This window comes from Thalassophryne amazonica, chromosome 7 (assembly GCF_902500255.1).
Source record: "Thalassophryne amazonica chromosome 7, fThaAma1.1, whole genome shotgun sequence".
Lineage (NCBI taxonomy): Eukaryota > Metazoa > Chordata > Actinopteri > Batrachoidiformes > Batrachoididae > Thalassophryne > Thalassophryne amazonica.
Genome location: NC_047109.1, coordinates 78285145 through 78298489, shown reverse-complemented (window position 1 = coordinate 78298489; position 13345 = coordinate 78285145). Strand labels below are relative to the sequence as shown.

General features: G+C 47.9%; 1 protein-coding gene across 4 annotated transcripts in view; it reads left to right on the top strand.

The window, feature by feature from the left end:
• Positions 1–13345, top strand: part of myh14 (myosin, heavy chain 14, non-muscle) — a 99988-nt gene that overhangs the window by 73343 nt on the left and 13300 nt on the right. For all 4 annotated transcript variants that reach the window (XM_034174653.1, XM_034174652.1, XM_034174654.1 and 1 more), the window contains 2 exons: positions 4939–5145; positions 5639–5743. In XM_034174653.1, coding sequence (XP_034030544.1) covers positions 4939–5145; positions 5639–5743 — 312 coding nt within the window. The remainder of the gene's footprint in view (positions 1–4938; positions 5146–5638; positions 5744–13345) is intronic.

Here is a 13345-nt window from a genome sequence, read left to right as displayed (position 1 = left end):
ATAACCAAATCGACAAGCCCGTCAAAATCCCGCGGTTCCTCCTTAGCCAGTAGGTGCTCCTTGAGGACCGGTGACAGTCCATTTACGAAGGCGGCGCGGAGCGCAACGTTATTCCAGCCGGACCTCGCTGCCGCGATGCGGAAGTCGACTGCATACTCGGCTGCGCTACGGCGCCCCTGTCTTATCGACAGCAGCACGTTTGAAGCGGTCTCGCCTCTGTTGGGATGATCAAACACTTGTTTGAACTCCCGTACAAACCCAGTATACGACGTTAGGAGCCGTGAGTTCTGCTCCCAAAGCGCCGTAGCCCATGCGCGTGCCTCTCCTCGAAGCAGATTAATAACATAAGCTACCCGGCTAGCATCTGATGCGTACATGACAGGGCGCTGTGAAAAGACGAGCGAACACTGCATGAGTCCGCGCACGTCTCTACACAGCCCCCATATGGTTCCGGAGGGCTTATGTAAGCTTCAGGGGATGGTGGGGGGGTTTGTTGAACGACCAGTGGTACGTCTGATTCAGGCCCAGGACCAGCCAGAGGAGGAGCTGCAGCAGCGCCCTGATCGTGCGCTTCCACCCTGGTGGCGAGAGCCTCCACTCTCCGATTAAGGAGGACATTCTGCTCGGTCACTAAATCCAACCGAGCCGTGAAGGCGGTTAAGATCTGCTGCAGCTCACCCAACACGCCTCCCGCTGACGCCTGCGCTCCTGGCTCTGCCATTGGCCGTTCACGCTCGAGCTGACGCCCCTCGGAATCCATGACGATTGGCCGAGAAATCCTGTTGGGAAGGTGTCGTAGCACGGACCCACAACAGGGGGCGCAAATGAACGGACAATGAGTAAGCCAAAAGGTAAGAATTTACTGTTGTGACAATACACAACTAAATACACAGAAATTGCAAAGTCAATTAACACCAGGTGACGTGTGGGCAGGCTCGAAGATAGAAGACCCCGACGAGAGAGAGGCCGCGTCCCACACGGCCTCCACCACCAACGGTCTGAAGAACACCGGAGCCGCCAAGTCCCGAATCCCCAGGTGACCTCTGTCTTCGGCTGTTGACCCTGGTACTGCTGGCAAAAAGCAGAGACAAGATGAATGAGTGTAAATCCGTACACTCAGTGGTCTACAGTCTGTACACAGTTAGGAGGGAGCACCTCCACCTCCAAATCACACACACTCGTGCAGCTCCTGATCTACCACTTATCTGGGATGGGGTGCGAGGTGAAGCCGTCACTCTCACACCAAACGCCAATCCTCCAGACAAGGCAACACTTCAGGGAAAACGGCTGCAACAGAAGTTCAGTCGGTTACACAATGTGTCAGTCAGCAGAGAAATTACCTCTCGGTAGTCGATTTCTCGGCGAGGAGGTGGAGTTGCAGTCCGGCTTTTATGATGGTGATGATGATGATGAACGAGTGACAGCTGGTGCAGGGGATGAATGACAGCTGTCACTTCTTCTGGGTCTGGCGCCCTCTCGTGCTTGGAGCCCGCACTCCAAGCAGGGCGCCCTCTGGTGGTAGTGGGCCAGCAGTACCTCCTCTTCACCGGCCCACATAACATATTTTTTGCCATCAAAATTAACTTGTCCAAAACTTTCACACTCTATAAGGGATTTTTTAAAGAGAATTAATGTTAAAGAATCCCTTTACTTTTGTACAATTTATTTTATTTTCTATCTCTTTCGATTAACTGTTCGTTTAATGTTTGTTAATATATCTTAAAATAAATTTTCAAAAACAAAATCATTGTGGGAGAAGCAAAAAAGTGAGTAAAACCACCTTTAAAATATTTAGAACCGCAAATAAAATTGATTCTTAGTTTGTTTGTTTATTTTGCAATGGGAACACGCACATCCAAAGCACATAAAGAGGCGTACAGGACCAAAACCATATCACAGAGAAAAACCAAATGTTATATAATTCGGTCAACCTAAGCATTTTGGGAAAATGGACGCAGTTCTCCCGTTATATACAACATTTGAACGTCCCGCCACTGAAAAATGTGCACACCCCCGTGACCAGCTTCCTGCTGAGCACCAAACCTGAAATACGTCACTGCCTGTGGGCCGTATCGGCTTACGCGCCTGGCGGCCGTTGTTTACACTTTTTTAGCGGCAGAAACTTTGATTAAACACAGCTCTCAGGGACTTGTTTGTCGATATGCCTGACCAGTGTGTCGCAGCATATTGCACAAACACAAGGGCGAAAGGTTTTAGCCTTTTCAAGTCCAGGCAGATTGATCGAAAGCTGCGGTGTTGTGTGATGCACCAAATGTCAGGCTGCCGCTCGCTCCACTTGCACACCCTCATTTGCTCCCGACAGCAGACACTTCCCTCTACCGTCTCCATGTTCTCACCACTCACAGGAACACCTAAAATGTCAACCCCAAATAATACGTTCACAGTAATCTTGAAATGGTCAAGGAACTTGTAAAAATATCAGTGCAATACATAGTAAACACGGTGGCAGCATGTTCACTGTTGTTTTCGGCGATCTTTTTCGAAACTTTCGCCGTTTATTTCCTATTCTTTTGGGAAAATAACGTAACTAAACACGAATGAATGCAATGCCAAGCACTCAAAAACGGCAAAAACCCGAAGGTAATGACGGTGGTCTGCAAGTAGTAGCTACACTATCGCAGCTCTGGAAAAATAACAAAGGCGGTAAACAGATGCTAGAATCGAAAAAGCAAAAAATGTTACATTCTGCTGCACTGTAATCAGTGATGGGCACAGTTCCCCTAATTAGCAAAGCTAACTTTTTTGTTAGCGGATTAGCTTTTCAGCTAATTTTGAAAACCATCGGCGGACCACTTAGCTTCTGCTAAATTTAGTTCCGCTAACTTTTTTTTTTTTTTTGCTGGCATAGTGAATAAAACTAAAGAGTGAAGGGGAAAGTTTACAAAACAGTAGTGAGACCAGCTATGTTGTATGGTTTAGAGACAGTGGCACTAACAAAAAGACAGGAGGCAGAGCTGGAGGTGGCAGAGCTGAAGATGTTGAGATTCTCTTTGGGAGTGACAAGAATGGACAAGATTAGGAATGAACATATCAGAGGGACAGCTCAGGTGGGACAGTTTGGAGACAGTCAGAGAGGCGAGATTGAGATGGTTTGGACATGTGCAGAGGAGGGACCCAGGGTATATAGGGAGAAGGATGCTGAGGATGGAGCCACCAGGCAGGAGGAGAAGAGGGAGACCAAAGAGGAGGTGCACGGATGTGCTGAGAGAGGATATGCAGGTGGTTGGTGTGACAGAGGAAGATACAGAGGACAGGGTGAGATGGAAACGATTGATCTGCTGTGGCGACCCCTAACGGGAACAGCCGAAAGACAAAGAAGAAGTGAATAAAACTTAACATTCAAAATCATGCATTTTAGTACTTACCTGTTGCATGTTTTACAATAGTCAGACGGCTGTGAGCTCAGTCCTCCCTCAACAGAAGAAAGTGGAGCGAGCCGGCTGCTGTTGCCCCAAAGGAAGGAGAAAAAAAAAGTGTCATTTACTTTCAAAATGCAAAAAGAAAAAACACAGATAGTTTGGAGGAGGCATGAAGAGCAACACACTTTTTACTCATGGTTTTACACATAAACAACTAATTCCGCACACAGTTTATTGATATTAACGGTATCTCTGTTATTTTTACAAAGAGAAAATATCACACATATGACATTTTTTTAAAGGAATGCGCTAAATTCTGAAGGTTTGAGCTTTTAACAGACATATGTGCCAAAAGGCATTATGGAAAATTCAAATGTCTTTTTCAATCCCCCCCCCCCCCCCCCCCCCCCCCCCGTCAAAATGCATTGAACACTGCCATCTACTGGATGGGAGTGTGAATAGCTGCCAGTGTTGGTTGTGAATTACATCTCACAAACAGAATTTTCAGCTTTGCAAATGCCTTTTTTTTTTTACAAATGAAAAAAATACATATTTACAAATACACATTTATTTGTAAAAACCAACACACACGTTACAGTAACTTGTGTGTTGGTTTTACAAATAACTAAACCAACCAGTGAAGGAGATTCATTTTTCCCATAATGCCATTTAGCAAGTGTGTCTGCTAAAGCTCAAACCTTCAGAATTTAGCGCATTCCTTTAAAAGATATGTCATATGTATGATATTTTCTCTCTGTAAAAATGGCACAGTTACTGTTAACATAGACAAACTGTTTGGAATTAGTTGTTTATGAGTAAAACCATAAGTGAAAAGTGTGGTGCACTTCATGTCTCCTCCACACTGTCTATCTTGTTGCATTTTGAAAGTAAAATGCTTCTGTTTTTTCTTTGGGGAAACAGTAGCTGGTCCACTCCGCTCACTTCTGCTGAAGGAGAACTGAGCTCACAGCTGTCTGATTACGTAAGACAGAAGATCTGGCTCATTGTTCGTTTTTGGGTTTGTGATTGCTTTTGATTTTGCTCACAAGCTCTCAGGTGCTTAAACTCAAAACTGGCTTGTCAGTAGCCGACAATACTAAAAGTTAGCAGTTAGCTGTGACTTCCGCTAAAAAAAATTTGCGGTTTATCGGTTTAACGTTATAAAAGTTACCTTTTCTGTTAGCGGATTAGCAGTTATCGAAGATAACGTTTTGGTTAGCTGTGCCCACCACTGACTGTAATCACGTTGAGACTGAATATGGAAGGAAAGCAGTGTTTAAAAATGGATTCAGTATTTTTTTTGGGGGGGGGGGGTTGTTTTATGCAGTGAATGCATCACTGATGCATTGCTATACAGTAAGTGTCTCAGCACTTTTCACTGCTAATAAAAACTAAATCCCAATCAGCTGCAGTCAGTCCTCTGGCTCCTCTGACTGATTTGACTTGACATACTGTTTGGCCATTTAGGAGAAACACCACAGTTAACACACTTTCAGATAAACAGCAAAAAAGCAACTCCAAGGTCAGAACATGTTGTATCTTCTATGTTCTTTATCAGATGCGTCAGTCCCTGGAAAAGGCCAAAGCAGCGCTTGAGGAGGAGATGCTGAATTTGACATCTGAGCTCAAGGGCCTCCAAACGAATCGCACAGAGAGCGAGAGAGGCCGCAAGAGGGCCGAGAGCCAGCTCCAGGAACTCAACGCCCGTCTGTGCCAGGCTGATGTAGAGAGGGTGGAGAAAGAGGAGCGAGTACACAAATTACAGGTGCAATAAATCCAACAACATCAAACCTTTCAGTTTCTGTTTGTTGTTTTTTACTATTTTTATTGTTAGTTTAAATATATATATATATATATATATATATATATATATATATATATATATATATATATATATATATATTGCTGTGGATCTCTTAAAAGTGACAGAAATGATGTGGGAGCTCTAATACAAATGAAGGGTTCAGATGCAAAATCCAGTAAGTACTTTTTTTAAAAATGGAGAAAAATGCAGTTGAAAATGGGCACTTAAAGGAAACCATATGCATAAATGCACAGACTTTCATCAGTAAAATGAAAACAGTTTGTTCAAATTCTTTCATATTTTGCACACTGATGGTCCCCTTGACAGCCAAGTACATGTTGGCCTCAACTAAAAATTTATGGTTTGGGAGATACTGGGTTTTGCATCTGAACTCTTCAAATCCTCTCATGTTTGTTGATGAATTGAACATGTTCATCTGTTCTGTCTCTGTCAGTGTGAGATTGAGTCTCTGTCCAGCAATATGACTGCCTCTGACACCAAAGCCCTCCGTCTCACAAAAGAAGTCAGCAGTTTGGAAAGCCAACTTCGTGACGTCCAGGTAATAAACAATACAAAACAGGTAATAAATAAAACCTAAACAATACAAAACAGGTAATAAATAAAACCTAACTTACACACTAATACCAGACAATACCAGCCCTCACATTCAGTGTTAGAGAATCTGTATTGTAATAGCCAAGTGGCCCCTGTGTACGTGCATGTGTATGGCTTCGATCACGGAAAAAATACGGAGAGCTGACGTTTGCTGTTTGGTATGCTTATGTACTTTGGGTCAAAGATGAATGCTACGAAAACTGAAAGTTGATAAGACAAATATTTTTGGAGAAATTAGCAATTATAGCTAAGCAATAAACAATTGATGTTGTGCTGCAATGCACAATGGGAGTTTGGGGTTTTATTGTGGTTCATGTTAGTTTAACAGTGTTGTTAGTGTTATCGATGTGTTGGGTTTTGTAGTTAAATTGGTTTAGTCAGTTTAGTTAAGTGTTATGTTGCTGTTACCGTGACTGACTTAAGTGTCATGTTGTCACCATGACTGCAATGTGTAGCGCTTTTAATGTCTTCCGCCACCATCTCTATTTGTCAGATTAAAAGCACCTGCATACAGCAAAATGCAGAAAGCTGTGCATGCATGCATGCAATTTTAATCATGCTCAAAGTGGGGAGAGTTGACATTTGCCATTTGGTATGTTTATATATTTTGGGTCCAGGATGAATGGTGCCAAAACCAAATGTTGATGTGACTAATATTTTTAGAGAAGCTACATATATTAGCTAACAACACTGAACAATGGACACTGATATTTACATTCTGGACTCACACGGCAATCCAGCAGGGGGGGCGGTAAATCATCTATATATTAAAAGCGTGAGTGCATGACTTTATTTAGTAAGTTCAATGTAACTACATGATTGTAAATACGTTACAAATACATTTATGACACAAGAAAGTGAAAACATTAACATATTATTAATTATTAATTAACACATTATTTTGACACTCATAATCTCGTATTGCAGAGTAGGTAGAAAAAGAGGAAAATCTTTGCCAGAATGGCAAAATTGTGTGGCCCTTTTCTTATCTGTCCTTACCCAACCTATTTCCCCTATTTGTCATGATTGGAGTGTGATGTGGAACTACCCAGAAAAATGCAACCATAACAACTAGGTTGAAATGAATGTGTGCTGTATAATAGAACTACATACAGATGTAGTTCACACAAATTGCACAATAAATCACTGTATAACATTCAACATTTTTCATGAAAGAAGGCACTGTTTGATGTTTTAATGTAATTCAACATGGTATTTAATTTGCAAAGTAATCAAATAGTGTACTTTGTGTGTTTACTATAGGCAGATAAAGCTGAGGTTTGTGTACTAACAATTTTAAAAATAAATTGCATTTCTCTGTTGTCTACATTTCTCTGTTGTATGTGATTGTAAATGAAAAATCTTTAGGTTGTGCGCTGCATGTAAATCTTTAGGTTGTGCACTGTTAGTGGGGATAACTAGATATTTAAAGGTTTGATAAAAGTGAAATGGTTGTTTTCAGAGAAAGGTATCTGTTTTTATGCTGTGTGGGTTGAGGGGTGTTGTGCCCTAGATCTGCCCTTCCTTTTGTCTGTATGTTGTCACTATTGAAACAGAGTTTGGAAAAGGAAAAAAAAAAAATAAAGCTACCTTTTTCAAAACAATCATGCTACAGTATCAGGTTAATAGATGTAAGAAGGGCATACTTTATATTCACGAATCTTAAAAGCTTCCCAAAGGGGAGAAATACAACCCCTGGCAAAAATTATGGAATCACCGGCCTTGGAGAATGTTCATTCAGTTGTTTAATTTTGTAGAAAAAAAGCAGATCACAGACATGACACAAAACTAAAGTCATTTCAAATGGCAACTTTCTGGCTTTAAGAAACACTATAAGAAATCAAGAAAAAAAGATTGTGGCAGTCAGTAACGGTTACTTTTTTAGACCAAGCAGAGGAAAAAAATATAGACTCACTCAATTCTGAGGAATAAATTATGGAATCACCCTGTAAATTTTCATCCCCAATACTAACACCTGCATGAAATCACATCTGCTCGTTAGTCTGCATCTAAAAAGGAGTGATCACACCTTGGAGAGCTGTTGCACCAAGTGGACTGACATGAATCATGGCTCCAACGCGAGAGATGTCAACTGAAACAAAGGAGAGGATTATCAAACTCTTAAAAGAGGGTAAATCATCACGCAATGTTGCAAAAGATGTTGGTTGTTCACAGTCAGCTGTGTCTAAACTCTGGACCAAATGCAAACAACATTGTTGGAGAAAGTGTAGTGACACGGACCCACAACAGGGGGCGTAAATGAACGGTCAATAGATGAGCCAAAAGGTAACAATTTAATGTTGTGAATGTGCACAACGATGATACAGACAATCACAGAATCTGACAGCAGTCAATACACCAAGGTGACGTGTGGGCAGGCTCGAGGATAGAAGACGTCTGTCCTGATAAGAGCCGGAACCACACGATTTCCACCGCCACAGAACCCGGAGAATACTGGAGCCGCCAAGTCCCGAATTCCCAGGTGATCACCGTCCCCGACTGTCGGATCTGGTACTGCTGGCGAGGAGCACAAACGGTGAGATGTGGGTGTGTGCACACACCCAGTAACAAAAACAGTCAGAAGGTGGAAAGTCACCTCCACCTCTAATCACACACACGTGCAGCTCCTGTCAACCACTTATCTGGTTGGGGGGTGAAGCGAAGCCGTCGCTGATCACACCAAACGCCAATCCCACAGATAAGGAAACACTTACAGGAAAACGGCTGCAAAGAAGTTCAGACTGTTAGTCAATGTTTTCAGTTTAGCAGAGAATTACCTTCACAGGTAGATGATATCTCGGCAGCGAGGTGGAGGTGACATCCGGCTTTTATGGAGTGATGAAATGATGGGTGACAGCTGTCATGAGTTGATGTGTGACAGCTGTCACTCCCGGTTGTGTCCGTGGCGGCAGCGCCCTCTCGTGCCTGAAGCCCGCACTTCAGGCAGGGCGCCCTCTGGTGGTGGGCCAGCAGTACCTCCTCTTCTGGCGGCCCACACAACAGGACCCCCCCTCAACGGGCGCCTCCTGGCGCCCGACCAGGCTTGTCCGGGTGACGTCGGTAGAAGTCGGCCAGGAGGTCCGGGTCCAGGATGAAGCTCCTCTTCACCCAGGAGTGTTCTTCAGGTCCATACCCCTCCCAGTCCACCAGATACTGAAACCCCCGGCCCTTCCGACGGACGTCCAGGAGCCTGCGAAGCGTCCATGCAGGCTCCCCATCGATGATCCGGGCAGGAGGCGGCGCCGGTCCGGGAGCACAGAGGGGTGAGGTGTGGCTTGATCCGGGAAACATGAAAAACCGGGTGGACCCGCAGTGAAGCTCCAGCTCCCAGCTTCACTGCGGCCGGGCTGAGGACTTTGAGGATCTTGAATGGACCAATATACCTGTCCTTGAGTTTGGGTGAGTCCACTTGGAGGGGGATGTCCTTCGTTGAAAGCCACACCTCCTGCCCGGGCTGGTAAGCAGGGGCCGGGGAACGCCGGCGGTCTGCATGTGCCTTAGCCCTCGTCCGGGCATTCAACAAGGCAGAACGGGCGGTGCGCCACACCCGACGGCATCTTCACAGGTGGGCCTGGACCGAGGGCACACCGACCTCTCCCTCCACCACGGGGAACAATGGGGGCTGGTACCCCAGATGCACCTCAAATGGGGAGAGGCCGGTGGCAGAGGACACCTGGCTGTTATGGGCATACTCGATCCAGGCCAGATGGTGACTCCAGGCCGACGGGTGTGCGGATGTAACACAGCGGAGGGCCTGTTCAAGTTTTTGGTTGGCCCGCTCTGCCTGTCCATTCGTCTGAGGGTGATACCCGGACGAGAGGCTCACGTTGGCCCCCAGTTCTCTGCTGAAACTCCTCCAAACCTGTGAGGAGAACTGAGGACCACGGTCCGAGACAATGTCAGTTGGTATCCCATGCAGACGTACGACGTGGTGGACCAGGAGGTCTGCTGTCTCCTGGGCCGTAGGGAGCTTCGGGAGGGCCATGAAGTGGGCCGCCTTGGAGAAACGGTCCACTATCGTGAAGATGGTCATCATGCCCTGGGACGGCGGGAGGCCCGTGACAAAGTCCAGGCCAATGTGAGACCAGGGGCGACAAGGTACCGGAAGCGGTTGCAGAAGTCCTTGTGTCTTGGAGTGGTCGGCCTTGCCCCTGGCACAGGTGGTGCAGGCCTGGACATACTCCCGGACGTCGGCCTCCATGGACGCCCACCAGAAGCGCTGCCGGACAACTGCCACGGTCCTACGCACCCCTGGATGACAGGAGAGCTTGGACCCGTGACAGAAGTCCAAGACTGCAGCTCTGGCCTCTGGTGGGACGTATAAACAGTTCTTTGGTCCAGTTCCGGGGTCCGGGCTCCGTGCCAGGGCCTCCCGGACGGTCTTCTCCACGTCCCAGGTGAGGGTGGCCACGATAGTGGACTCCGGAATGATGGGCTCCAGTGGATCCGACAGCTCAGTCTTGACCTCATCTTCATGCACCCGGGACAAGGCATCCGATCTCTGGTTCTTGGTCCCGGGGCGGTAGGTGATTCGGAAGTCAAAACGCCCGAAGAACAGTGACCAGCGGGCTTGCCTGGGGTTCAGCCGCTTGGCGGTCCTGATATACTCCAGGTTCCGATGGTCAGTGAAAACCGTGAACGGCACAGACGCTCCCTCCAACAGGTGTCTCCACTCCTCAAGAGCCTCTTTCACCGCATGGAGTTCTCGATTGCCGACGTCATAGTTCCGTTCAGCTGGGGTCAACCTGCGAGAAAAGTAGGCACACGGGTGAAGAACCTTATCGGTCTCTCTGCTCTGGGATAGCACGGCTCCTATCCCTGAGTCAGAGGCGTCCACTTCAACCACGAACTGGCGGCTAGGGTCGGGCTGCACCAGAACTGGTGCAGACGAGAACCGGCGTTTCAACTCCTTGAACGCGGCTTCGCACCGATCCGACCAGGTGAAGGGGACTTTTGGAGAGGTCAGGGCTGTCAGGGGGCTAACTACCTGACTGTAGCCCTTAATGAACCTCCTGTAGAAATTTGCGAAGCCGAGGAACTGTTGCAGCTTCCTACGGCTTGTTGGTTGGGGCCAATCTCTCACCGCCTCAACCTTGGCCGGATCAGGGGTGACGGAGTTGGAGGAGATGATGAACCCCAGGAAGGACAAAGAGGTGCGGTGAAACTCACACTTCTCACCCTTCACAAACAGCCGGTTCTCCAACAACCGCTGCAGGACCTGACGTACATGCTGGACATGAGTCTCAGGGTCCGGGGAAAAGATGAGTATGTCATCCAGATATACGAAGACGAATCGGTGCAGGAAGTCCCGCAAGACGTCATTAACCAAAGCTTGGAACGTCGCGGGGGCGTTAGTGAGGCCGAACGGCATGACCAGGTACTCAAAATGACCTAATGGGGTGTTGAATGCCGTCTTCCATTCGTCTCTCTTCCGGATCCGAACCAGGTGGTACGAATTCCTGAGGTCCAGTTTGGTGAAAATTTGGGCTCCATGCAGGGGCGTGAACACTGAATCCAACAGGGGTAAAGGGTATCGATTACGAACCGTTATGTCGTTCAGCCCCCTGTAATCAATGCATGGACGGAGTCCGCCATCTTTCTTGCCCACAAAAAAGAAAGCTGCACCCATCGGGGAGGTGGAATTCCGGATCAACCCGGCAGCTAATGAGTCCCGGATGTAGTTCTCCATTGATTCGCGCTCGGGACGTGAGAGATTGTACAGCCTGCTGGACGGGAACTCAACGCCCGGGACCAAATCAATGGCACAATCGTACGGACGTTGCGGGGGAAGGGTGAGCGCCAGATCCTTGCTGAAGACATCAGCAAGATCGTGGTACTCAACCGGCACCGCCGTCAGATTGGGAGGGACTTTAACCTCGTCATTAGCCTTTACACCGGGAGGAATCGAGGATCCTAAACAATTCCGGTGGCAGGTTTTGCTCCACTGAGCCACAACCCCAGATGGCCAATCAATCCGGGGATTGTGTTTAATCATCCATGGGAAGCCCAAAATCACGCGGGAGGTAGAAGGAGTTACAAAAAACTCAATCTCCTCCCGGTGATTCCCAGACACTACCAGGGTTACAGGTAGTGTCTTGTGTGTGATAAAAGGGAGAAGAGTGCCATCTAGTGCTCGCACCTTCACTGGCGAAGAAAGCGCCACCAGAGGGAGCCCTACCTCCCTTACCCATTTGCTATCCAGCAGATTCCCTTCTGACCCCGTGTCCACCAGTGCTGGGGCTTGAAGGGTTAAATCCCCGCTCAGGATTGTAACTGGGAGTCGTGTTGAAAGATGTGTATGACCCACGTGAATGTTTTGACCCCCCTCAGCCCAGTCTCTAAGGGCGGGCGTTTGTGTTTTGACCGTTTGGGGCAGACTCTCTGCTGATGCTCACTCGAGCCGCAGACAAATCACTCCCCATGGATCAGCCTCCTCTGTCTGAATGTGGCCCTGCTCGTGTCCCTAGCATCGTCAGCAGGGGGAGCTGTAGCCACACGGAGCGCTGTGGCTGTGGACCGTGGGGAAGACGGCTCTCTTTTGGACCCGGGAGGAAGAGGGACGGCTTGTGCCTGACCACGCCCTTCGCCTCGCTCCCGTTGGCGTTCTTCTAACCGATTGTCCAATCGTATAACCAAATCGATAAGCTCAGCCAAATCCCGCGGTTCCTCCTTAGCCACCAGGTGCTCCTTCAGGACCGACGACAGTCCGTTTATGAAGGCGGCGCGGAGCGCAGTCATATTCCAGCCGGATCTCGCAGCCTTGATGCGGAAGTCGACTGCATATTCGGCTGCGCTCCGGCGCCCCTGTCTCATTGACAGCAGCACGGTAGACGCGGTTTCGCCTCTGTTGGGGTGATCAAAAACAGTTCTGAGCTCCCTCACAAACCCAGTAGAAGAGGCAAGGAGCCGTGAACTTTGTTCCCAAAGCGCTGTAGCCCAAGCGCGTGCCTTACCTCGAAGCAAATTAATCACGTAAGCCACCTTACTGGCGTCAGACGCGTACATCACGGGACGCTGTGCAAAGACGAGCGAACACTGCATAAGAAAGTCCGCGCACGTCTCCACACAACCTCCGTACGGCTCTGGGGGGCTTATGTATGCTTCAGGGGATGGTGGGGGGGGTCGTTGAATGACCAGTGGAATGTCTGTATTCGGCACCGGGTCGGCAGGAGGAGGAGCTGCAGCAGCGCCCTGAGCGCGCGCTTCCACCTGCGCGGTGAGAGCCTCCATCCTGCGATTAAGGATGATGTTTTGCTTGGTCATCAGGTCCATCCGAGCGGTAAAGGCGGTGAGGATGTGCTGCAACTCACCAATCACGCCTCCAGCCGACGCCTGTGCACCCTGCTCTTCCATTGGCTGTCCAACAGATGGTTGACGCCCCTCGGGATCCATGACGTTGGCCGAGATATCCTGTTGGGGAAAGTGTAGTGACACGGACCCACAACAGGGGGCGCAAATGAACGGTCAATAGATGAGCCAAAAGGTAACAATTTAATGCTGTGAATGTGCACAACGATGATACAATCACAGAATCTGACAGCAGTCA